At 39.0% G+C, this 24,049-nt stretch overlaps 2 protein-coding genes across 13 annotated transcripts in view; one reads left to right on the forward strand and one right to left on the reverse strand.

Moving 5' to 3' along the window:
- Positions 1 to 24,049, forward strand: part of LOC117174282 (WW domain-binding protein 2) — a 315,912-nt gene that overhangs the window by 285,307 nt on the left and 6,556 nt on the right. The gene's annotated exons all lie outside the window — the stretch shown is intronic.
- LOC117174281 (thyroid adenoma-associated protein) overlaps positions 1 to 24,049 on the reverse strand; it is a 398,068-nt gene that overhangs the window by 41,061 nt on the left and 332,958 nt on the right. For 10 of the 11 annotated variants that reach the window (XM_033363218.1, XM_033363210.1, XM_033363216.1 and 7 more), the window contains one exon: positions 23,018 to 23,619. The exons of the other annotated variant lie outside the window; for it this stretch is intronic. In XM_033363218.1, coding sequence (XP_033219109.1) covers positions 23,299 to 23,619 — 321 coding nt within the window. In that variant the 3' untranslated portion in view covers positions 23,018 to 23,298. Of the gene's footprint in view, positions 1 to 23,017; positions 23,620 to 24,049 lie in introns of those variants that run through there. 11 annotated transcript variants of the gene reach the window in all.

A 24,049-nucleotide genomic window follows, 5' to 3' on the forward strand; every position in this document is an offset into this window, starting at 1 on the left:
ATATCAGAAATCAAGTTGATGGACTGAGATTTAGAAACGATATTTCTCAAATGCGAGAGAATTCTAATGTCCATATAAAATACGCATATAAATAGCCAATGAAAGTCTAGTTTTAATTAAGAATGCAAGGAGGGCGAGCATCATAAGAGAACGATCAGTAAATGTGTTGAGAATTGTGTTATAAAATATAATATAATGACAATTGATAATTGAACTGTTATTCCATTAAAGACGCAAAGTAGTGAAAAATATGATAATTTAAAAAAAATATATCAAAATACACCCCGGTAAGAAGACTTGCATTCAAAGGCATTAGAAATTTCAATGCCGTATCTGTCCTTCGTTTTTTCATTCCCGATTAGGAAGCAAAAATATTTAGATTTTAATCCCTTTTAAAAGCGATTGGAGCTGTCAAACGTAACATGAAATAAATGAGATACACCATTTTCCTTTGACGCACTAGAAGGCGCTTCAAAGGCATGAAATTTAAAAATACATTAAGACTGTACATAACAATGCATGACTTTATCACAAATGTCTCGCCCTATTCAAATGTGATCAATTAAAAAATACAAAATCAGGAAAAACAAATTGGGAAAATTAATTTTCATTACAGTTAACTATGTTGCAATCAATCTTGATAACGGTCAATCACTAATATTGTATTTTTAGAATGTTTTCAACCTCATTATCATTTGAGAAGCATTGAATAAGGAACACCGAAATGTACAAATTTAAAAAGGATTCCAAATTTTATATTTCATGGACGATTTGGGGTATCCAAACGTATTCAGAAAAATATTGTCGCTACTGGGATTCAGTTTTAGAGATAACTTCTTCTGCCGTGGGTACCAAAAAGAGGAGGGCAAAAACGGGACACTTCATATTTATTATCAGTTTGGTAATTATTTCTCAAACGTTAGAGTCGGTCTACCGAAAAGTTATTTTGCGTTCACGGACATTTTCTTATATTCGCCACATCGTAATAAATTCGGTAATTCCTCAAGTACAAATTTTTTCTGTGTGGTAATTTTTCTAGTTAGTCCACCATAGGTACCAATTGTGCTCAAACCATAGTAATGTTACACCGTATAAAAGAAAAGACATTGATAGGAAAACATCCTACTCGCTTAGAGAGTCTATTCCCCGTCCATCCTCGCCGCTATATAAAAAGGTGATCGCACTAGTATCACTTCGCCCAGTGAAATTCACATTTCATTGCTTTGCAATTTGCGATATACTTTTATTATCTCTCAAATGGGTTTGTTCTCAGGTAAGAAGGAGTTGATTAAGATGCATAGAGTGGCATTTAAAAAATCGAAATTTCAATTACTTTTAATGCGTACCAATTTCATTTTTCTTCGAAATACCACTGAAAACGCTTTACTGTATAAAAATTGTTTGGTTTCAACCATCTTCAATGGGCATAAGCTTCAAGGCACTGAAGTTTTTCGCTTCTAATGCGTATGAATGTATGCCTTTCAATGCCACTATGCGAACCTCCAAACTGTATGCCATGCTATGTCATTCACGAAACAAGAATCGAACTGTATCAATGCCATTTAATGCGGCCAACAAAATATTTAATAGAATCAATAACGGTCAAAGCCATTATATTAATCTTCGGACAAAAATGCAATTGAAACGCATTTAAAGGCATTGAAGTTTTTGTCACGTCCAAAACAAAAGGCGAGGGTAGTTTGGAAAAGTGAGAAAGAGATAGACCAGTATTGCTGATTATGTCAGGCTCCTAAGGCCTGAACAATTATTTATTGGTCGATTATTTGAAACTAAAAATCCTATGGAGATGGCGTCCAATAAAGTGTTCGAAATAAAATTAAGTGCAATCAAGATAACAGTTGTTTTAATGAAAGACAGAGAAAATATATTTAGTTACCGAATCCACTCTTGATTTCCTTTTTCACGAACGTATAACACAAAGGACTTTGTTCGGCAAATGAGTCAAAGGACGATGCTGGATAATACGTTGATTATTTCATGTTGATAGAAAATTACGCGAATTATTTAGAGGGTTTCTTCAGTCACAATGATGCAGAAGGCGCAAGTTAGTCAAAGCGGTCTGTACTTCGTTTATCGATTTGATAGTATGACTGCTTAACACGTAAAGATAATCAACAAGGGTGACATTGGGGTTTATATAATGCAGGGTTCCCATGTTAAGGATAAGAGGTTCATAATTTGCAGTAACCACGTAAGGGAACGTGCACATACTGCGTAACGCGTTTTTCTTTTGTTTAAATAAAAACAAGAATAAAATTTTCTTAAAGCCAAAAGGAATAAAACGATATAAACAAAAGAAAAACGCGTCACGTAGTATGTGCAAGTTTCCTAAGTTGATAATTTGCAGGAAGAACGGACGCTGATGATTTGTCGGAAGAAACTGCGCAGATATCGATTTTTTTTTATATTATTGGATATTTTCATACAGCGGCATAGCCAGAATATTTTTCCGCGGGGGGGGGGGGGCTTCGATTTTTTCGGAGACGGCTTCGGTTTATGTATAGACAAAGAGTGGAGGAAAAGGGAATGAAATAATGAAAAAACTTAGTTTCGGGGGGGATTGAGCCCTCCAAGCCCCCCCCCCCCCCATGGCTACGCCACTGTTTGCATGCGTATGTCTTTCGTTTATATTTAGTCTATAAGCATATACATCAATATTCCTAAATTGTTTTTATTATTTATTCTAATGTTACTAGAACTGGCATAAAGTTTATTTCATTTACCGAGTGTCATTATCTGTCGGCATCTTCCGTATATTTGATATCTGCCGTATCTGTTAGATACAGGATCGGAAAACCTTCAGGTATTCTTGGTTTTCCTGAAAGATGAAAGAGTTAATTCCATTTAGGCGTTCTAAAAAATTTTTATTTTGGGGACGTGACATGTCCGTTGTTCTGCAAGCCAATTTATGTGACGCGATTAACTGATTGTTACCGGGTCAATTAGTAACCGGAATCTTCCCCCTATTTTCACGAAGCTGGAATTGGAGATTATTTAATGCTTCATAGGTCATATATCTAGTACCCTAGCCATTCATAAAGTCGGTTTGTCTGGTTCGAAAAATGTGGATTCGTCACCTCTGATACACCCTAATTGCTCGGTTATGATTAAAATTGTGCCCCATTAGCATGTGGTGTCGGAAGGGGAGTCTGAAAATTTATATCTCCCTCTAAATATAATGTAGGGGGGCCTTTACAATCTATTAGCCTGCTCATATCAACGTAAGCCGTCAAGGAGAGGTTGTATTTCCGATATACCCTCAGTAATTCATAATATCCCTAAATTTCGTATGTTAGTATGTTAACCATGAGGATGAAGTTTCCTGTAATAACCGCTCTTCAAATTATAAATGATTGACTTCTCTCTGCTAGCCGTGCCAAAGACGGCCAAGAACATTTTTATAAATTTCGATTTGAAAGGGAAGCGGTTGAGATAATGGACCTATTGTTTATCATTCTGCTAGTAACCATTGTGTTTGCATAGGTGGGTATAGTTGTTGCTAAAGCAATGGGTGTTCTAATCACATCTAATTCCCCCGGAATCAGAGTGTGAAACTAATGTGCTTCTACGAACTGTGGAAGGCGTGCTGTTCCCTCTAAATGTTTCGTCACGTCGGTACGAAGTGAAGCATCACGCTCTATATGTTACCGTACATGCGGCATCAACCACAATTTTCTTAAAATACCGGACCACCCTATCTAAAAACACTTTTTGAATATCAATATTATTAGCAAAGTGAGACCTTAAAATATGCACAGATTCTTTCTCTCCGTAGGATTAACAACAAACAATAATATTGTTCCGCCATGATTGCTTTCAATCATTCTCTTCAAACGATTTTTTTAAATCCAGTTTAAGGCCATGTGAGGGGTGGATCACGTGACAAGATTCCTACCTTACCCTCACTTTTTTATTTTTTAACTTATTTTCACACGAAGAGTCACATCGAGTTGAAAATTTGGGATAATAAATAAGAAGCACTAAGAAAGGTGGGTCTGGTCCTAAATTTTAATAATTATGAAAGAAGTGTTATAGTTTATTTTGCAGAAGGGTAGGTTAATGATTTCTCCGGCCGACTCTTGATCAGTCTAACCGCGACGCGTCGCTTGAACACTTCAGTCGTGTCGTCTGAAATCACGCTGCTCGCGACTCTGACGGGAAACTAATTTTCTCGGCGGACACACGGGAACGTAAGCCAACAAAGACAATGCGTTGATCGATCCCGAACGATCTCCAGAATCCGACTAACGCGGCATCTCAACGACAACTCGCTCCGCTTGTTCACGCGCGCCCTCTAACCTTCTTTCTCGACGTTTCTACAGGGTGACAACTGAATACAACATAAGTCTTGCTCTGAATAATATTATTGAAAATTATGAATATTACACTCGGCCATCCTAATCGTAGCTTGGTCTCCAGGCAATGGATATATATGGATAACGTAATTTTTACATAACAAAATCATTGAACCTTTAAAGTAGACGTCGCTCTCGTTTTGGTTGTATTCTTTCTCTAGTTACAACCTTTCTTTCATTGGTGTCTAAAACGTCACTAGCATTGTCCAATTCTTCCGACGCAGCATCATCTTTGGTAACATTTTCATTCATCCGATCTTGACTTAAATCTAGGCTTTCTCTAACTTCGGGGGTCGATTCAACATCGAGATCTGAATATTGACCTGAAGCATAGTCTAATTCGTTAGGATCTTCATCCTTCCAGCCTCTCCAAATTTTCAATTGGCTTACGCGTGCTGTTGTTTTCGTTCGTGACGAATCTTTATTACTTAAGCTTTGTATTTGATAGGTATCCGAGGGTAAAACACCTATCACTACCAGCGGACCCTTAAATCGCACCTGCAATTTCATAGACTTTCCTGTAGAAGATTTGTTTCGTCTGACGTATACAATATCTCCGACATGACAATGAACATTTTTAAATCTCGACTTATCATACCCTAGCTTCGCTTTTTCCTGTTCTTTGCGCGTTCGATCTGATACTTCTAATCTAATTTCGACGGGTGACTTATATGATTCTGCGTTTAATGTAAGAGTTCTTGTTAAACCATCTTCAAAGCATGGAATGTACCCATACATCATTTAAAACGAAGTCCTACCCGTAGTTTTGTTTGTAACTGAATTCAAATCGCGTTCGAGTTTAAGCAAGTTTACGTCCCATTTTCTTCCCTGAAAATCAGACAAATTCGCCTGCATCGCGGGTAAAATTGTTGCATTCAATCGTTCGAGTTGCCCGTTTGCTTGCGGATGACGTTTGAATTTAATGTATGTGATATGTCATGCTTTTGACAGAACTCTTTGAACTGTTCCGAAGTGAACAAAGTTCGTCTATCGGTAATAAGTTTCGTAGGCGCCACAAATCGATTTACAAACCCTTCAATGTTTTTTAATCGTTGATTTTAATTTGACATCTTTCACCGCATACAATTGCGTGAACTTGGTTAAGTTGCAAACAACCGCTAAAATATATTTATTTCCTCGATTCGATGTCGAAATCGTCGCTACGGCCCCGTGAGACGGGTTTGACTGGTGTCCGTGCGGTCATTGATGGTCCTGGCTAATCGTAACGGTTCATGTAACGGTTCATGTAAATACACAAGGAATGGAACATTTATTCATTGGATCCCAAATTACAAAAGATCAGTCGAATCGTATAATAAGAGTTCATGATAATTTCGATCAATGTCAAAAAAGAAACAAGATTTCGAGACACTGTGGCTGGCTGGGGCCAGTTGATTACCGACTTCAGCTTTTTGGGGCAAAATACACTTTTTTCGTGGTGGTCTCGTGGTCCATCATGTTGACTGGAATGGAATCCCAGATCCTCTTGCTCGAGGATCGAGACGTAGGTGGATAAAAAATCCCTGATCCTCTTTGCAAAGGACCGAACAAGTAATAGAGAAAGATAGGATCCCAGATCATCTCTACAGAGGACCGACAACTACGACGACAGAATTCCCAGATCCTCTTAGCAGAGGACCGAGACGTAGGATAAAAGTCACTGATCCTCTTTACAGAGGACCGAGAATAACAAATTAATCAAAAATAAAAGGATCCCAGATTCTCTCTACAGAAGGCCGAGAACTATGACGACAGAATTCCCAGATCCTCTTAGCAGAGGACCGAGACGTAGAATGAAATTCCCCGATCCTCTATACAGAGGACTGAGAATAACAAATTAATGAAAAAAAAGGATCCCAGATCCTCTCAACAGAGGACCGAGAAATGAAAAGAAGGATCCCAAATCCTCTCTGCAGAGGACCGAGAATTGAGAGTGAGAGGAGCGTAATAGAAGACATAAGATAGAAGCAAAAAGAAGTAGTAAAAAAGAGCTAGAAGAAGTAAGAAAAGAAAAGGCTAATAAATAAAAGGGGAAAATTCCCAGATCCTCTAGACAGAGGACCGAGAGGATGAAGAACAGCGAGCTTGCAAAATCTTGAAGAGCACTTACTGTTGTAGGGTGAAGGTGGTTATCCCTAATTCGAGGTTAGGATTAGGCTCTATTATCACGGGCCGTCGAAGCTGAACATGATGGGAGGGAGTTAAACCGTGCTACGCCTAAACAAGAAGAACGGAAACCTCCAGCGAGGGTGGAGACTCCAGGTACTACTGCCAAATGTTGGCATTGTCCGGGTTACGCCATCGGCTCTCTGTAGCCAGTTCATCACCAACTTCCACAGAATATCTCCGATTACCCCGAATCCGATGTCACTTAAATGGGGATGGTATCGTGAGATTACTGGATACGGCCGCTACTGAAAACTTCATTCATCCAGATAACCTAAGTGAAGAGCTGAAAAAATCAATAACACCCTGCATCCAAGAAGTAGATCTAGCCACACCCGGAGCAATTATCATGCCCCAAGGTAAAGTAACCGTTTCAATCAGATTTGGGGGTCACCAGATCAAGTTGCCGTGTCTTATCAGCAGTGAACTCCGCGAACCGTTAATTCTAGGATTACCCTGGATATATGACCAGAAAGTCTGTATCGATGTGCCGGAGGGAAGACTACATTGGTAGGGATACCAGATACACCCTCTATTTAACAAACTGGATGCCTGAATGCCATCAAGCTGAATCCCCAGTGATCCAGATAGAGAACAAGTCCTCCTCTGGTTGCAAGGACGAATTCAATGCCTTCTTACGTCGATTCCAAAATACCCTGGATCCTCAAGGAAGGTTAACCCAAACTCAGTTGGCTCTACATGAAATACGGCTAACAAGTCACAAGCCTTTTCGTTTGCAACCGTATCCTTGTTCTGAAGAGAAAAGATCTGTGATTTTAGAATAAGTCCAGGAAATGCTGGCCGAAGGAGTCATTGAACCTTGTCAATCACCGTACAGTTCACCCATTATGCTGGCCAAGAAAAAAGATGGGAAGCAAAGATTTTGCATCGATTTTCGTAAATTAAATTCTATTTCGGATGACGCTACCCATACGCTACAACGAATTCAGGACACATGGCGGCTCCTATCAATTCAAGGTAATGCCGTTTGGTTTAAAGAACGCGCCCATTACTTTCCAATGTTTGATGAGCTAGACCGTCCTCCAGGGTTATATAAATAAGTTTTGCCTTGTATATTTGGATGACATTATCATCTGTTCGAAAAATTGGCAAGCGCACCTTCTGCACCTCAACCTGATCCTCGAGAGGTTGGAGTTACATAAACTCACGTGTTCCTTGAAAAAGTGCATCTTTGGTCAGACGGAACTTCGTTACTTGGGTCATCTTATCTCCTCAGAATATAATGAACCGCGAGAAGAACACGTACAGGCAATACTACAAGCGGCCCCTCCTCAAGGACGTACGGGGCTTCAGCAATTCTTGGGAGTCTGGAATTGGATTCGAGAGTACGTACCAAATTTCTCAAAGGTATTTGCCCCCCTCACCGACCTGTTGAAAAAGAGCACCCGCTGGCGATGGACTGGCCTTTATGGCTTCAAAAACATCTCAGTCCCGCCGGGATGGGGGCTGTCTTATATCAGTCAACCCCGGAAGGAACTAATTAGGTGTTGAGTTACGCCAGTGCGAAATTCGGCAACACAGAAGCCAGATACCCAATTATGGAGAAGCAGGGTCATGCTTTGGTATGGGTCATTAAGCATTTTCGCCCTTTTCTAGAGGAACGACACTTCCACGTGAAAACTCACGGCACGGTCCTGAATTGGCTAGAGAAAACTAAGGAATCCAAGACTAAATTTGGAACATGGTATAGTTTTTTGCAAAAGTTCCATTTCGCCATTCATCCACGTACCATTAGGGGAAGTGAATTTTCACGTGCACTCTCACTTCATCCTACTGTGAAACCCCAAATGGATATTGACGAAAATGAGCAAATTTTGCCTTCAGAGCTCCCGATTCTTGAGCCAAAGAAAACTCCTGTCCTCTTGGCCCAGTTAGGAACTACCCCCACAAAGACCCCGCCAACCACGGGCTCCGTGGGACACAGTGGCTGTGGATTTTATGGGGCCATATCCACGCTCCTCTTGGGGCAAGAAATTCCTCTTTGTTGTCACTGATTTATATACCCGTTGGGTGGAGGCCTTCCCAATTGGAAATTCAAAAGCTCCACAGCTGATCAGGATCCTCGAATCAGAGGTCTTTCAGCGCTCCAGATATCCGCGGCCTATACTCTCTGACAACGGGCCTCAATTTGTCAGTCAAAAATGGAAGAAAGCCTGTGAAAACTGAGGTTGTGAAGCCTGAACCACGCCAGTTTATCGCCCACAGGCGAATCCAACGGAGAGGCGAAATCAATCCTTGAAGACGGGGATGAGACTGCGTTTGATGGATCACCCCCATAAAGATTGGGACGCGAGAATACCTGAGATTTTATTTAATCTACGTAGCCGATGCAACGCTGCTACCGGGAAAACGCCCAGTCAGATCCTCTTTGGAGCATCACTAAAACGACCAGGAGGATGGTTTATTGGCGATGCCCGGAAATCTTCTTCCGAGCGAGTCGCTCGTCTGGAAGATGTTCGAATTAACCAGGCCCGCTATTTCCAGCGCTACCCCGTTCCTTTTCAGAGAGGTCCGCGATACCAAATTGGGGATATGGTGAGAACACGTGCACATCATCTTTTGGACAAGGAGAAGAAGTTTAACGCAGGGCTGGCGATACGCTGGAAAGGTTCTTATCCAATAAAGAACATTCTCAATAATGAGATTTACTGCTATTCGAGACAAGGGGGAGGCACTAACCAACTCTGCGATCATCGATCACATCCAGGACGGGAATCCCACTTTCTATGAGACACCTGAGGGACAAAAGATAAAACCCCCAGATTAGATTAGGCCTGGTCAACCAGCTGTCCCAGTAAAGGGTCCGAATAGCAGGGACGGGTCACCACGACCACCTGTTCCAGTCGCTTTCAAACCTCAAAGGGTGGGGTTACAGGAAAAAATCAATGGAAAGCATCTGTTGACGGACGTACAAGAGCCCCCACGCAAGCAAGGCCGACCTAGGAAGAACAGCATGTTCCCCACACAGGAAAGCGTTCTGAAGAGTGGAAGAATGAACCACGTTACCAGTTTCGAACACGGACCAGGAAGAACCATAAAGAGTAAGATAGATACAAGGGTTATTGTAACTAAATAGTAGGTAAGTTAATGTAAATACTTTTTCAATGTTGCTACCATTATACGTTTCTCCTTTAGGTAAAAAGAATTAACGGGTAAATGATAGTAAAATCGCATCAGTAAATCTCTAGTATGTAAGTTAATGTGAATACTTTTGCAATTTTGCTACCATTATACGTTTCTCCTTTAGGTAAAAGGGATTAACGGATAAATGATAGTAAGATCGCATCAGTAAATCTCTATTATGTAAGTTATTGTAAATACTTTTGCAATTTTGGTATTATTATACGTTTCTTCTTTAGTTAAAAAGGATTGACGAGTAAAAAATGGCAAAATCGCATCAGTGAATCTCTAGTATTTTAAGTTAAGGTAAATACGTTTGCAATTTTGCTACCATTATACGTTTCTCCTTTAGGTAAAAAGGATTGATGAGTTAATAATAGTGGAAACTCATCGGTAAACTTATAGTACATAAGTTATTTAAAAAACTTTTTAATTTTACTACCAGTATAGTTTTCTCCTATAGGTAAAAAGATTAACAAGAAAAAGTTGGTAAAATCGAAAAAGCAATCATTAGTATGTAGGTGTGTAACTACTATATTAACTACTATAACTACTATATTAACTACGGCTCAATACCCAATTTACAATCCAGTAAGTTTAGTCAGTTTGAATTTTCGCGCGCCAGCCACGATCTTTGATGAATCGATACATCGATCGATCGATTGGGTGCAAGTCATGCCGCAGCTTTGCTCGCAGACGGTTGACCCCTTCGCTCGCGGTGAGCTACCAAAGCTACCGGTCTGTACCAAACCAGTCACCATCCGGTAAAGTTGGTCTTCCGACTCGCGAACTTTAAACGAATTTCCTGTTGTGCATCGAGAAATAAATTGTTGCTGGGTGAAGCACGGTTAATAAACCCCGACTTAACCTGAAATCTCTACTTAATAATTTCGCCTAATCCTAACCTCGAATTAGGGATAACCTCCTTTACCCTACAACAGTAAGTGCTCTTCAAGATTGTGCAAGCTCGCTGTTCTTCGTCCTCTCGGTCCTCTGCCTAGAGGATCTGGGAATTTTCTCTTTTTATTTATTAGCCTTTTCTTTTCTTATTTCTTCTTGCTCTTTTTTACTACTTCTTTTTGCTTCTATCTTATGTCTTCTATTACGCTCCTCTCACTCTCATTTCTCGGTCCTCTGAAGAGAGGATCTGGGATCCTTTTTTTTATTAATTTGTTATTCTCGGTACTCTTTATAGAGGATCGGGGAATTTCATCCTACGTCTCGGTTTTCTGCTAAGAGGATCTGGGAATTCTATCGTCATAGTTCTTGGTCCTCTGTAGAGAGGATCTGGGATCCTTTTCTTTTTGATTAATTTGTTATTCTCGGTCCTCTGTATAGAGGATCGGGGACTTTAATCCTACGTCTCAGTCCTCTGCTAAGAGGATCTGGGAATGCTGTCGTCATAGTTCTCGATCCTCTGTAGAGAGGATCTGGGATCCTATCTTTCTTTATTACTTTCTCGGTCCTTTGCAAAGAGGATCAGGGATTTTTTTTATCCACCTACGTCTCGGTCCTCGATAAAAAGGATCTGGGATTCCATTCCAGTGAACATGATGGACCACGAGACCACCACGAAAAAAGTGTATTTTGCCCCAAAAGGCTGAAGTCGGTGATCAACCGGCCCCAGCCAGCCACAGTGTGTCGAAATCTTGTTTTTTTTTTTGACATCAATCGAAATTATCATGAACTCTTATTCTACGATTCGACTGATCTTGCGTAATTTGGGATCCAATCAATAAATGTTTCATTCCTTGTGTATTTACATGAACCGTTACCTTATAAAATTAAAATTTGCTTGACAATTTTATTTTGTTAATCTTTAAACTTATCTTAAATTGCTTATCAGAGCAATGGTTCTGTCTACGCCAAAATGGCTCGCAAAATCATGGTACTTAATCACTATTGCTTTACGCATCGCAGGCGGAACTACATACAACTTCTTTTCTCGTTCATGATCGATTTTAAACAGCATTCCATTCGTCAAAACGTAATCTTTGACTTCGCTTTTTTCGCGGCGCGTCCGATCAGTCACTTTCTTTTCTAAAATCTTAATCTTCCGAATCAAATTTTCATCGCTTCACTGATATAACAGGATTTCATCTTCATGGACCGTCACGGAAAACATGCTTGCGTATGGCTCGTGAGAGAGCGTCTACATGCTTCATGAGCTCACCTTTTTTATGAAGAATGTCAAAATCATATTCGCCTAACAAACCTAACCAACGGATTATTTGCGGGTTCTTTGTTTTCAAAGTGTTGATGTACACTAAAGCTTGACAATCAGTTAGTATATCAAAATGAATTCCTATTAGAAAGGGGCGAAGCCTGTCGACGGTCCAAACAACTACCAACAATTCGAGTTTGCTGGAACGGTATGACCTTTCGACATCTGACGTTCTTCTACTTATCGCGGACACTAAATGCAGCCTGTTATCTTCATTAGATTGCAAAAGCATTGCACATAAGCCTTCGCATGATGCATCAGTATGCAGTTGAGTTTTAACAGATTTCGGATTATAAACTGCCAGAATCGGATAATTCGCTAATTTTTGCTTGACATTTTCAAAACACGTTTGCTCACGCTCCCCCCCACTGAAATTGTTGAACCGATTTCAACAGATCAATTAACGGACCAATATATTGAGAAAATTTAGGAATAAATCTCCTGAAAAAGCTAGTAAGTCCATGCAACCTACGAACCTCATGTGTGTTTTGAGGAGTGCGAAACTCAATGATTGCTCGCAATTTTTCTCGACCCGGTTCTATTCCTTTGCTACTAATTATAAACCCAAGATATTCGACTTCATCCATTCCAAACTTACATTTACTAATATTCAGAGTAAGGCCTGCATCAGAAAAAAGTTGTAAAACTTTCTCCAGTTTGACCATCATCTCCACCCACGTTTTACCAAAAATTAGGATGTCACCAAAATAGGTTAATTCCAATTTATTCCCGAAAGGACAAAAAATCTTTTCCATTAATTTATTGAAATAAAACGGAGCATTCATTAACCCAAACATTGCACGTTCGAATTGGCCTGTTTCATCTTGGGGACGAACGCAGTTTTCTTTTTGGCATTTTCCGAAAGGGGAATTTGCATGTAACCGTGAGCAGGATCCAAAATCGTAAATAGTACTGCACCCTTCATTTCTTCTAAACCATCGTCCAAATTCGGCATGGGGAAGTTTAATCTGACCATATTCTTATTCAAACGTCTGTAATCAACAACAAGCCGATGAGATCAATCTGATTTCTTCACTAAAAGACAAGGACTAGCATATGGAGAATCTTACGCCGTTGCGAGACCGACTGATTTATAAGTGGTTATCAACTCTCCCAATTTCGTTCGTTCTGCGGTTCCTCCTTGATGCGGTTTACAATAAGGGGGTTCCGTTCCGGGTTTCTCCTGAATGTCCATGCGTACTAAATCGGTACAACCAATTTCCGTAATATCTATCGCGATACACTGACGATATTTATTTAAAAGATTAAGCACATCGGTTTTTTGTTCAGCAGAACGATTTTCACTAACAGTTAATTCGCTTTCTAAAACCGGTTCTTTTCTCGACTCTAATTTAGGAACGTTTTTCTCAAAGCACATGACACAATTTGCGATGGGATCTCCCTTCTTTACCCAAAAATCTTCTTTTGAATCATTTACAATCGGTAGTTCAAGCTCGGCTTCATTTAAATGCACTCTAACAAAGTTCAGCGAGGCCGGTTTTAATGATATTGATTCCGCAGATTTTACTTTAGTCAAATCTTGTTTAGTATACTTCTGAAACATATCAGAATGAAAATTGTAATTGTTACGGTTTAAAAATTCCAGCTTGTCATCTACCTTGTAATAAACGATCTTTGGTAAATCAATAAAATTACGACCTACTAACAGTTCGTATTTTTGAACATCGTCAGGCATAATTCTGAAAATGATATCTTCCACACTGCAAGAACCTACCATTACGCTTTCTCGAATAATACCACTCGATTTTACGTCATTTCCGTCATGACCAAAAGCTTTGAGCTCACTAGGAATACGAATTATTCGGAACCCTTTTTCAATTACCACAGAAGCCTTAACTGTACAATCCGAACTTCCAGTATCAATCAACCCTTTTAAATACGCATTCCCTACCAGAAAATTTTTCTCGTACTTTTCAATACTCACATCAGACTCTAATTTAACTGTATTTACCTCAGCATCGGATAACGGTTTCGGTTTTAAGCAATCGCTCGCGAAGTGCTCCTTTTCGTATCAATTAAAGCATTTAATTTCTGGTTTTACCTGACATTCCTTAGCAAGGTGAATTTTTCGTGGCAACGAAAACACTCGATACTTGAAACTGAACTCTTAAAGTCTCTATTTGAACTGGAGTTTTGCTGCGGACCTTCTTTTTGCATAAGTGACGAACTTGTTTCTGCTGATCTTTCTCTCCTATCCCGCGATGATCCTGTAGAATCCCGTTTCGAAGCAATTCGCTGCTTCCTCGCTGACTCCAACTCTTCAAGCCTCAAGATATTTTGCCGTAAATTCCCCTGATCGAGATAAGTTTGAGATACGATAATGGAGCTTATCTCTCGAGACCACAAGCCAACTGACAGCTGAGTTTTAATCTCACTACAACTCAATCCCAGTTCCTTGCACAACCGAACTTTTTCAAAGAAGTATTCTCCCGTATCTTCACCTTGTCCCTGACTTCGATCTACCATCGCCTTCCACCTGTCCGTCAGAGATTTTTCAGTCATGAAAGTTGCTTTGAATTGGAGAACAAATTGTGCCCAATTAACTATTGTGTCCAATCGTCTGAGATACCAATTTTTAGCAGCCCTTTTCAAGTGCGATCTAGCCGTTTCGAAAGCAACGGCTTCAGTCCAAGTGTGCAAAGTTGCAGTCGATTCCAGCTGTTTCAACCAGGCTTTGGCTTCTGCGGTTCCTTCCAACCCCGTAAACTCAGCAATGTTGTGAGACAAATCTGGCAAGACATTGTAGTGAAATGTCTCCGCTCTCTGATTCTGCGTCAAATTCTGGTGCAAAGCTGCATTCTGATTCATAATTGCAGCCATCGATATAATAAGCTGCGAGACATCTGGTGGTCCTCCATGATTTGGTATTTGATTCGGTATATTTACTTGGTTGTTGAGATGTAATCCATCTCCTTGTCCTTCTCCAGCTCGATAGTTCGGTAGATGTGTATTCGGCCATCCACGAAACTCAGGTGAGGAGGGAAGTCCCCTTCTGCTCCCCGCTGATCTATCCTTGTTTTTTCACGATTTTTCTTTTTTTATGATTTTACCGACACTGAGTTTGATTTATAGACAATCATATAGAGAATCACTTCATCACTTCACATCCTGCATTACCGACTGTTGTCAAACACTTGACGATAAAACCTACTTACTTCACTTTCATACAATCTACGTATAATTTAGATTGTCAGTTGAAGAAATCCTCACAATTAAATAATCTTCGTCCGTGAATAATCGCACACGCCCACTATCAACTCAATAACGAAAAAAAATCTAAACAATGTTTCGTATCTGGCAAGAGAACTGCTTTTCCCAATGGCGTTACACATCTTTGTTCTTACTGGAATATTTCACGTGCGAACACGATTTTCCGCCATTTTGTTTTATAAAGTCGGTTTTCGTCAAAATAGTTTTCCTCGTTTTTCTTTAAGTTCTTTCAATTATATAGAATTTCTGATGAACTGTATTAAAACTGAGTAGCTATAAGGAAAAATAAAAATTTCTCGTTCGGGGTCACTCTTTATTTTATTTATATAGCGTCCGGTATCCCACTTCTGAAATCTGTTATAGTTTATTTTGCAGAAGGGTAGGTTAATGATTTCTGCGGCCGTGTATTTAGTTTTACTTAAGAATGATTAACAGTTTATTCAAAGCAATACTGCCGTCTTACACACATTCAGATATTTCGAACTAAATTACACAATATAATTTTCGTTAACGATGAAGACCAGTTACGATCCGATCGACTCTTGATCAGTCTAACCGCGACGCGTCGCTTGAACACTTCACTCGTGTCGTCTGAAATCACGCAGCTCACGACTCTGATCGGAAACTAATTTTCTCGGCAGACACACGGGGACATAAGCCAACAAAGACAATGCGCTGATCGATCCCGAACGATCTCCAGAATCCGACTAACTCGGCATCTCAACGTTAACTCGCTCCGCTTGTTCACGCGCGCCCTCTAACCTTCTTTCTCGACGTTTCTGCAGGGTGACAACTGAATACAACATAAGTCTTGCTCTGAATAATAATGTTTAAAATTATGAATATTACAAAAGCAAACAAAATTATTTACAACAAAAAACTTTTTTCATAATTATACAAATTTATTACCAGACCCTCCATTCTTAGTGCTTCTTGTTTAGTATGCCAAATTTTCAACTCGATGTGACGTTTCGTGTGATAATAAGTTGGGAAATAAAAAAGTCGCGGTATGGTAGGAATCTGGTCACGTGACCCACTTATCACATGACCTTAAACTATAAATTTAATCCATGAGATTTTTTGGTAGAAAAAAAAACAAATTATTTGAACAAATACAGCTAACGGAAAATTTAGCTATAGCTCTTTTATCATTTAAATTGGAATTGAGATCAATAAATTAATTGAACTTCACAAAGAGAAACAAATTTATACAAATTATTCCCATTGTAAGGGTTAAAAGCTATTAAACCTGACGAAGATTCAAATACTTAAAAACAATGTCTAATTTCCTCGAAAAACGAACCTGATATCATCGTACCGTTCGAAAAAGTTTAAGTTTTCTTCATGTCACTTTTATGCGTCCAGACTTTCTTCATATGTTTATGCACCAGCAGACTCTATCGCATTCTTTTCCAAACGATTTCCCGCGATCCAAGTCTTTCCAAGCAGTAAAGAATTTCTCCGAATGCTTCCTTCTGAATCCGAGCCTTCGTGCTTGGTATGATTCGGTGCTACATTTGTAGCGTTTATAAAAATTGCGGCCAGATATGGGCACTCAAAACTTTCCTATTCTTAATCACCATTTAAAATAGTCCAGCACAATAAAACATTTTGAAAATAAAATAAGAATTTGTAAAAAAAATCACACAATAAATACTGTCTACTATCCTTTCCCCTATCTTATTTAATCACATTTCAAAACTTATTTCTTCTATGGTCGATTGCTGAATTGGGTACAGGAAGATATTAATCTTGTGGCCTCTTGGGCTGTGAATAATGGATTAGCTCTCAACCCTATCTCTATTACAAGTTAATGGACTTAACATCCCCTTCTTCGAGTCAGTTTTAAATCTAGGAATGATACTAAATCGAATATTGTCTTTGAAGGAGTGGATTTGTGAAATATCTAGGAAAGCTTTTCGAATCCTTCAGAAACTGAATTGGAACAAAAATGCCCTTCCCACCTCCAATCGAATTCTCCTCGTAAAAAGCCTCATCCTTCTGATTTTGTATTATAGCTATTTAGTGTATAATGGCATTACTGACAACCTTAATTTGAAACTTGAGCGTTCACTTCATGCATGCATTAGATTTATTTACCATATTTCTAAGGTGAGAGCACGTAACACACTACACAGAAAAAGCTGGTTTTTATTCAGATTTTTTATTCTAGGCAAGAGAAGAAAATTCTTTATGGGTAACTTGATGTATTCAGTTAGGAAAAATGGAACATCTCTATATCTTTACAACCTTTTTCACTTTATAGAAAAAAAACTTCCATCCAAGTTCAGACTTCGTAAAAGAAATACTTTACTACAAATTCCTTCTGAAAAAAACATGTAAGCTTCAGTGTTTATATATTGTGAGAGATGATCGTCATTGAATCAAACTACTGTCCAGTTCAAGAAATGTTTTTTCACGATATCTCTTTGAAGATGTCCTTTTTACACACCTATATCAATACAGTATTTCCACTTTACAAATAACCCATTGGTAGGACATAATTTGAATCCAGAATAAAATATATCCTGTAAAATCCGACTTACTATACTGCTTTACCATTACTTGTGATTTACTGTATCTTAATCATATTATTTGGATAGCTTATTTTCTTCACTGTTTGTTTTGTTCTTAAGTACAGCCTCTACGATTCTAGGCTACCAGCAATATATTTTATTTATTTGTTGAACTCTCTACTGATTCTGTCACACATTTAACATACATCGATCAGTGCTTGTAATTATATATATTATTATGTATACTCTATTCTGATAAATTTGCAAAGCATCATAGAAGAGAGTCATCGCAAAGATATTCTTAGTTAATTCCGTAAAAAAATAGAGTCTGTTCGTTGAAAAATATGCAAACTCTGAATTGTTTCATGAATATTTTTCAAATAATTGCCAAATAGCATCTATTTTCAATTAATAGTAATTAGACTTTTATTTGTCTCAGATTTTATACAAAAACTCTGGATTTTAAATGAGATAAATGTTACAAATCCTTAAAATAACTTTTGTTCATTAATTTTTGTACAGCTTAATAAACATTTTTTTCAATTATTCTCACCCACTGGAATTTTTGTTAGATAGATTTAGCACAAACATGACATATTCTTTGATAAATTTGAAAATATTTAAGAAAATTGGTACGTCTGAAAAGTTAGAAAAAATTTCAACATTGTTATTGATAAAAAAGTTAACCAAATTTATTATAAAAACTAAGCCAATTCGAAGAAAAGAAATTCAAAATCAGAATGATGAAAATAATTTTTTCTATAATACGCAGTATTTGAGGGCTTTTGTGATATTTTCATTAATTTCAATTATGTATGTGAAAGTGATTAATTTATACGTGTAAAGATGTTACAAGCATCCCGCCTTTGTATCACCCTGCGCTCCTAAAACTAGAATTGGACAGACCACCACTTCCTGAGTCTCATCCCAAAATATTAATTACCCAAGAATCAGTGCTCTCTAGTAGTTAACTGACGGAGGCCGTTACCGAGCTGATCACTACCCAGCAGGTAGTCTTTACCGATCCTTTTGTGCTATAACGACGTTGCGCCACAACGATGCTACCCACGTCTTTTGTCCCGTCGCTTCCAGCGAAAATACATGCTCGTTTAGCCTTTTTGTATATTGATAAATAAACACTATCATATTTTATATTTCGTCGTTTGACTCACTTCGCCCTTCTCTCTACTTTCTAGAACTTTACCTTTTCCTATGTTTGTGAGTGCCCCTCATTTAGAAATCTGTTCGCATCCGCATTACAAGGGCCCTCAGGTTCCCTATAGAGCAGATCTGTCCACTAAGGGGAAATAAAGTCGATATTGAGGTGAGTAGGTTTGTGAGGGGCGAATTGGGAAGTTAAAAATTAATTTTTATTGTATTTGTGGGGTAGGATTTGGCTAAATAGGAAAAGTGAGGTTAGGTTGACAAGGGAGCGGGGTAGTTTTGCGGTAAGGAGTTTGCGCTTTCATGGTGGGCAAGGGTGGATCTCGTAGTGCTGGGGGATGTTAAGGGAGAGAAAGGGTGTCTTCATGGATTTTGAGGGGTGGAGTAGGTGAAATAGAATAAGAAAGGGAAAATTTAAGGCGGTAAGCGACAACGGTCTTGAGAGACATCTGTTGGTTCCATTAGGTACTTTCTGCATGGATAGGCCACAGTTACCGACGGAAGAGCGTGTGGTGGTTAGCGAGAGTACTGGCAGTGCTGGTAGTGAATTCGACGGGGAGAAAATTTCCAGCCGGCCACGACGGCCAGTTTTGCGTGGCCCGGTGTTGAATAGCACGTCAGGGAGAGGTAAGAATCGGAGTGAAGGAAGCCACACGGCAATGGAGAAAGCGTCCAGCGCAAGTGAGGGGGAGGATCTCCTAAAGAGGAAAAAGGACAGCAAAGAGAGTCCGGAGAATAGCACGTTAGAGAGTCCCTTTAAAGAAGGCGTAGGAACACTTAGGTCACCCCTCCCCCTCAAAATGGAAGGGCAGACGAAGAAGAAGACTATCGGGATACTAATAGGCGAATTCAGAGGGTTGAAAGAAGACGTAAGGATGACTATGAAGCAGATAGAAAATATGAGGAAAGACCTGAGGGTAAGAGATTAAAAATGGAAGTAAAAGTGCTGAGGTAGAAAGGAGAAGGATCTCAGAGGTAGTTAGTGTCGGTAAGGAAGGAAAAAAAGGATAACATGAAGCAGATGGAAGAAGAGATTATGGTGTGGAAGGGAAAGGCGGAAAAAGGCTTGAGAAGGTGGAGGGCAGGTCGGACATAAAAGTAGTTGACAGGTAGAAGGGCGAGAAGCAAGGTATTTGGGAGAGGATGGAGAATATTATAGAAGAGAAAGTGGGAGTTCGTAAGAATGGAAAGGAGGAGAGCGGATAGAGAAAGGATACGGGAAATTTAGTTGAGGATGGAGAGAAGAGTGACGGCAGATAGGAGAAATAATATTGTAATAAGAGAATTTAAGCTAAAGAGCAGGGAAGGAGGAGAGCGTGTAAAAAAAGGATAAGGGAAATAGAGTTGAGGATGGAGAGATGAGAGAAGACAGATAAGAGAAATAATATTGTAATAAGAGAATTCAATCTAAAAAGAGGGGAAGAAAGGGAGGGCATGGAAGTGCTGCTACAGAGCATTAGGTGGGTTAAAGGCAAGGTACGGAAAATTAGGATGGAGGGGAGAAAGGAGAATGAAGTGGCGATTGTGGAATTGGAGAGCTGGGACGAAAAATTGGGGGTAATGCGAAACAAAAATAGGATTAATGATAAGAAGGTTTTCATCGAACAAGATTTGACGAAGGGGGAGAAGGCTCTGCCCTCGTATGGGACGAGGAGGTGTTGAAGGAATTACAGGGGAATATGTTTCGTGGGAAGTAGAGGGTGAAGGTAAAGCAGGATGGACAAGCGTTAAAGGTGCTGTACTCGAACGTAGAAGTGGTAAAGAAGAAAGATGAGGATTTATGGAGGTATATTAAGGAATTTGACTTGGTGGGACTGGTAGAGGCGTCGGTAGAGAGAAAGGAATGGTATAGAGTAGAGCCAAAGTTGCGAAGGGGATATAGTTGGAAGCTACAGGAGGCAGTCAGAGTGAAGAGGAAAGGAATAACGTATAACTTTGTGACTGTGTACAATGAGGATGAGATGGAAAGGATTAAAGAAAGGGTGGAAGACTTACCAGGAGAGAGAGAGAGAGAAGGGTATGGTAGTACTGGGGGGAATTTAATAGGGGGTGGGATTCTAAGAAACTGAATGAAGGATAGGGACTGGGCGGTGGTGAATGGTATGGCAACAGGCGACGAAGAGAGAGAATACACGTATGTGAGTAAGATGGGGGCATAGATGATAAATTATGTGATCATGAATATGCAAGGGCGGGAGCTAACAAAGAAATTCGCAGTGGAAGGGTGGGTGGAATAAAACCTTCAGCTATTAAGTGTGTGGATAAAAGGGGTGGGTTCCGAAAGCCAGGTAGGGAAAATATGTCGACGGGGGAGAGGGTCAGCTAATCGCGGGAGGCGATAGAGAAGTATCAGGAGCAGTTGGGAAAGGTAAGATTAAAGGGGAGTCGGTGGCAGAGAAACTGGAGAATCTGAAAGAGAAAGTGAAAGGTTGTGTGCAAAAGAAGTTATTTAGAGAGAAGAAGAAAGGAATGGTAAAGCCGTGGTGGGATAGGGAATGTAAAATGATGAAGAGAAAGGTGAAAAGAACATACAGGAAGTGGAGGGAAGTTACTACGAAAAGGGGGGAGTACGTAGAAATGAGGAAGCAGTTTATGGTCATGTGTAAGAAGAAAGAGCAGGAAAAAGAAACATATCTGGAAGAGGAGTTGAGGAGTGTTAAGACAGAAGGGGACGTGTGGAAGATAATTAATAGGTTTAGGAAACGTAGAATGAGTATAAGAGAGAAGATAGGGAGTGAGGAATGGAGTAAATTTTTTAAAGATTCATTTCAGTGATCAGATACACGGAAGAGAGATGAGGGATTAGAAGAACGAGGGAGCTAGATGGAGAGGAGCTGAATGAAGAAGAGATAGAAAAGCAGATAAGGAAATTGAAAATGTCTAATGCAGCAGGGCTGGACGAGGTAGACAACGAAACGTAGCTGTTTGGCACACAAGATGTAAGGGAGAGGCAGAAGGGGGTAGTGAAAAAAGTATGGAGGGGTGATGGATTCCCAAGAGGAGGGAGGGAGGGGTTGATCGCACCACAGTGACAGTGACATACGAGGCGGTGGATTGCAATAACAAATTCAACTTTCTGTTCTGAAAAAAAAGAAAAAGTACACACTTGAGATGTCACATTTCTTAAAAAGAGTTTAAGTAAAAAATGCAGCTATTCTGCTTCGAGAAAATAAAAATTGAAAATCGCGTTCCTAAATTAAAGCAGGCAAGCCTCTGAAGCTGAGTAGAAAACTGGTGGTGGAACTCGAACATGTGGTGAATGAGTCAATTGCCACTCAATCGACAGGCCTGCTAAGAGGTACCTGAAGGGCCATATATCTAGACAAGTTTCTGACAGTGTAAAACCAAAAAAGACCCTTTTGATTAAAAAACTAGTATTAGGAACATAATGAATATCATCAATCATTATTTGTTTGATAATAACAAAAATCCTTTTTTTTATTTCGAACTATTTATCTAAAAATTTTAGGCTGGATTGGGCCGTTTTTATATAGTTTCTTGTAGTTCGCCGTCAGTGTCTCGAAAATGAAATGATTAGAATGAACTATGGAACCGCTTTGTGGTTGAAGTATGGGTGGGGGGCAATGTTCTGAAGATATAAGCGCTTCATGCACTCTTATTTTTTTGAATACTCCTCCGGCATATTAGACCCGCTATTTTCTTTTTTTGAAATTCTGATTTTAGATTCGGTATTTACGCCCTCGAAAAACACATGGTGCCACGTTTAAAGTATATCCACTAATTTTTTTAAATACTTATCCGCCATAGTGGTTTCGCACTTTTCTTTTGAAATTATGACTTTAAATTCGGAATCAGCACCTTCAAACACTCCTAAATACCACGTTTCCTATAGGTTGAAACTTTTTTTATAAATACTCTTCTGCCATAGTAGATCGTAAGATGTAACTATAGACGAGATTATCGCGATTCTACTGGGAACCAGTGTAATTCTACTGGATGGCATTCACTCCCAAGGGGACCCTACGGATTTTGTATAAATAATTATTTTTTACCGATCGTAAGAAAACAAAAAAGATTAGGTTAAAACCATATACAAATATTTCTCCATAAGCATTTTTTACAAGTTTTCAGCTACAATTACAAACGATTATTATCGCGCATAATCATTGCTTTTATTGATTCAAAATAAAAAGCAAGCTAAGAAGCTTAAGAGGAGGTTATGTTGTATTAACAACGTGTCACCATAATTATTTATATTTATCAACAAAAAGCTTCTATCAGGAGCTCAAACATGTTTCACCAAAAGAATATTGCTTTATAAAAAATGTTTGTCATATAAAACTTGACCAGCTTTGCAACTGGAATTACTAGCATATTAACAATAGAACATTATGCTATTGTGGACAAAACATGTAATAAATCAAATAAAATACAACACACATTGAGACAAATTAGCATTAAATTGGAGTTGCGATCAAATTTCTAAGGAAGAAGATTTATATCCTCATTTGAAAATATATTAAAGCACATTTGTAAATTCTTTATTCAGATGTTTGTAAGAAGCTTGTTGTCCTAATTTGGAGTTGTAGGTGGGATCCAAAATATCTCGCAGTCTTCCTTTCAAATTAGGAATATGATTTTTATAGTTCGTCATAAGTTCTCGAAATGTAGTCAAATTTGATAATTCCACATTTAAACGATAACTTAACCAACATCTCACAATTTTGGGAATCATTTCGTCAGCAGAATATTGTTTTATTATTGTATGGACAATTTTGCTGCACTTTCTTGCTATCCACAGAGGTTCGAAGCACTCATAATTACTGCATCTATTAAAAACCTGAAATATTTCAATTATAATGTAAATTTTCCAATGTTTAGAAATAATGTGTTGAAAGAAAACAATGAAAAAGAATGAATAAACAATGAATGGACAAACAAATTACAGGAAAAAGTACACTGGAAATTGGGATTTTATTCAGAGGTGAAGAAAAAGGCAGGCACCTTTAAGTCAGAGTGGGGTACACAAACAGATGGGCTTATGAGCGATTCAATAAAACAGGATTCGGTTGCATGAAGAATTCGCGGTCCCGACCGACAGGTAGGTTGTTAGAGTGGGACGCAGGATCGAATCGTAATAGATCGCCGAGCTTAAAAGACCATTTGACGCTCATGGACTCGTAGGAATGATCTACAGATGCACAAGTTAGAAAAAATGTTAGAAAAGACAGAAGAGGAGGAGAAACACCTAAAACAGAATTTAAATTATC

Source organism: Belonocnema kinseyi, chromosome 6, assembly GCF_010883055.1.
Source record: "Belonocnema kinseyi isolate 2016_QV_RU_SX_M_011 chromosome 6, B_treatae_v1, whole genome shotgun sequence".
Lineage (NCBI taxonomy): Eukaryota > Metazoa > Arthropoda > Insecta > Hymenoptera > Cynipidae > Belonocnema > Belonocnema kinseyi.